At 38.1% G+C, this 2,900-nt stretch overlaps 1 protein-coding gene across 1 annotated transcript; it reads right to left on the bottom strand.

Annotated features, from left to right (window-relative positions):
• Window positions 1–713: 713 nt before the first annotated feature.
• LOC107464554 (pentatricopeptide repeat-containing protein At4g15720) lies at window positions 714–2,652 on the bottom strand. Its single transcript, XM_016083479.3, has one exon. The coding sequence runs from the start codon at window positions 2,561–2,563 to the stop codon at window positions 743–745; it is 1,821 nt and encodes a 606-aa protein (XP_015938965.1). The 5' UTR covers window positions 2,564–2,652; the 3' UTR covers window positions 714–742.
• Between the last annotated feature and the right edge of the window lie 248 nt (window positions 2,653–2,900).

Raw genomic sequence — 2,900 nt, 5'->3', positions numbered from 1 at the left:
TAATATAAAAATACTTTATATTCAAACATAATTTACTTTTAGATGAAATGAGACTTATATCTCATTTAATGGTAGGTTATGCATAAATTGTCGCCCTGTAATTTGTTTCCTACACATTATGGGTGCTCTTGCTTCCTTTATTTATTTATTTACTTGTTTTCTTTTTGAAAACATCCATTTTCATATATTTTATATAAATAATATTACAAAATTAATTTTTTCAGCTAACATCAGTAAATTTTTTTAAAATTATGTTATTTATCTCAAATTCTAGACCATAAATTATAAACTTTTTAGCTTTAAATTTTAAATTATAAACCTAAACACTAGACTAATGTTGGCTAATTCCTTTTACTTTCTCTTTTTATGCAGATACAGGACACAAATTTTGCAATGGAGGCTTCTAGTAAATGTCAAGAGAGCCTTCCACATGATCATGGAATAGGTGAGTTATAGGGATTGTATAAATTCTGTAAGGTAGGTTGTTGCTTTCAGCTTTGAAGATATAGATGAACTTGTACAGCTGGTTCAGACTGCAATGAACGCCATAAATTCTGCTGGTCTTGCTCGTGCTAGAGATTAACCTGGAAAAGGAAGTGGCTGCATAAGTATATCTATACTGATAACTGTTATCTTAAGGGTACATAACTAGTATTTTAATCAAGAACAAATTGCAATATTATTCTTGATAAATGCATTTTGCTTTCCAATATTGCAATGGCCAATAGCCTAAAATGAATAGTTACCAAAAATCTCCACATGTACACAAACCATTTTTGAAATGATGAAATCTATTCACGTCTCTCACAACAAAATCTCTCTCTACAATATCACTAATCAGCTTGAAGCTCTCATGACAATCCCTGCACATTCTCAAGTTCTTCATTACTCTGATTGTGACTCCTTTAGGCATATTTATTAATCCAAACGCCAATGCAAGTTTCTCACTGTGCAAACTAACAATTTCCTCTTTGGCTTCCTCTTCTATATCAACAAACACCAAACCTGTAGTTCGTCCTACATATCCCCTTTCCTTCATTCTATGTTTCAATTCCTTTAGCAAGCTCAGAATCTCATTCGCTTGAGAGCACTTTGAGACGTCCCCAGCATGGAACACATAAGTCGAGTTCTTTATCTCAATCCAACTGCTACCAGGTTCCTTGCAAATTCCAGTATGTTTCATTTCAGATCTTAACTGATGAGCATTTTCCCAGTCCCCTGCCAATGCATATGCATTGGACAATGTTACATATGCACCTGCTACTTGCTGATTGGACTCTATTAGCCGCCTGCTGGCTTCGAAGGCGATGTCTACTCTACCATGAAGCCTACTCGCTGAAAGAAGTGTTCCCCACAATATGGAGTACCCATCCCGCTCTACATGAACTGATTTTGCTAACTGGTAGGCTTCCTCAACACGACCTACTCGACCTAGCATATCTGCAACGCATGTATAATGCTTTGAATCAGGCATCACCCTGTATTTCCCATTCATGGAGTTGAAGAGCTCAAGTCCTTTGTCTATTAGCCCTGAATGGCTGCAAGCATGTAAGACTCCAACAAAAGTGACATCATTGGGTTTTATTCTTCTGTCAATCATTTCCTGAAAAAGTTGTAGAGACAAAGTTCCAAGTCCATATTTTGCAGCACCAACAATCATTGAAGTATAGGGAATTACAGAAGGATTTGGGATTCTCCTGAAGACTTTATCAGAATAGTGAACACAACCACATTTGGCATACATGTCCACAAGTGCTGTAGCAACTACATCATTTGCATCGTGGCAAAGACGGATGACCATTCCATGAGTGACCTTCCCAGAACCTAGGCTGCCCAAGCTTGCACAAGCACTGATCACACTGCACAACATGAAATGGTTTGGTTTCTCCATCCTCAAGTGAGTGAACTCCCTAAACAATTGTAGGGCATGATGGCCTTGTGCATTTTGAGCATAAGTGGTGATCATGGAGGTCCAAGAAACCACATTCCTTACACACATGGAATCAAAAACCATCCGAGCTTCATCAACATGATTGCATTTCCCATACATGTCAATGAGGGAAGAACAAACAACACGATTGGACCCAAAGCCCATAACCTCAACACGACCATGAATTCTTCTTCCCATGTCAAGGCTGGCAAGGATAGAACATGCATTGATGAGAGTGGCAAATGTGAATTCATTTGGAAGAACCAATGTCCCCTGCATCTGATGGAAGAGCCAAAGGGCGGTATTGGGTCGACCACAGGTGACATAACCAGCCATAAGGGAAGTCCAAGACACAACATTACGCTGAGGCATTTCGTCGAACAGTTTATGTGCATGGTTAATTTTGAGGAACCTGATGTAACAGTTGATAAGGTGGTTAGTGGTAAAAGTGTCATTTGATAACCCACTTTTGACAACGTTGGAATGGGTGGTGGTTGCAGAGATTAAATTCTTGCAAGTTTGGAGCTGTTCGATGAAGTAGGTTTTGGCATTGGAATCGTAATGGAAGAATGAGTTGTGTTGGCGCGAAACAGTGTGTGTTATTACCAAATTGGACTTCAACGACTGCCTCATCTTTGTTTTATATTGTCCTTAGCTATAGGCTAAACTCTAAATTTAAGGCGAGGACATTCTGGTAATTGCGCAAACCATCTACTATTGCTCTCAAGTCTCAATGGCATTGTGAACCGACGATGATGGTTGGTTGAGTTTATATATCATTGCATTGAAATTTGCAAAGAAAGAACTTTAGGACCGAATGTTCTAGAAGTTGTGCATGTTTTTGGTGACTTTTTTTTTTTTGGTGACTTCACCGTGCCAATCACAGAAGCAATAACTTGAAAAAAAGAAAACATCAAAGCAAATCCTAATTACAGTCACATTTGTAATTCAGTGCACAATGGAATTCAAA

This window comes from Arachis duranensis, chromosome 1 (genome assembly GCF_000817695.3).
Source record: "Arachis duranensis cultivar V14167 chromosome 1, aradu.V14167.gnm2.J7QH, whole genome shotgun sequence".
Lineage (NCBI taxonomy): Eukaryota > Viridiplantae > Streptophyta > Magnoliopsida > Fabales > Fabaceae > Arachis > Arachis duranensis.
This window is presented reverse-complemented; position numbering and strand designations above follow the sequence as displayed.

Bases quoted from the DNA above. Each gene is read 5' to 3' on its own strand.
- LOC107464554 (XM_016083479.3), bottom strand. From the start codon at position 2,563: ATGAGGCAGTCGTTGAAGTCCAATTTGGTAATAACACACACTGTTTCG.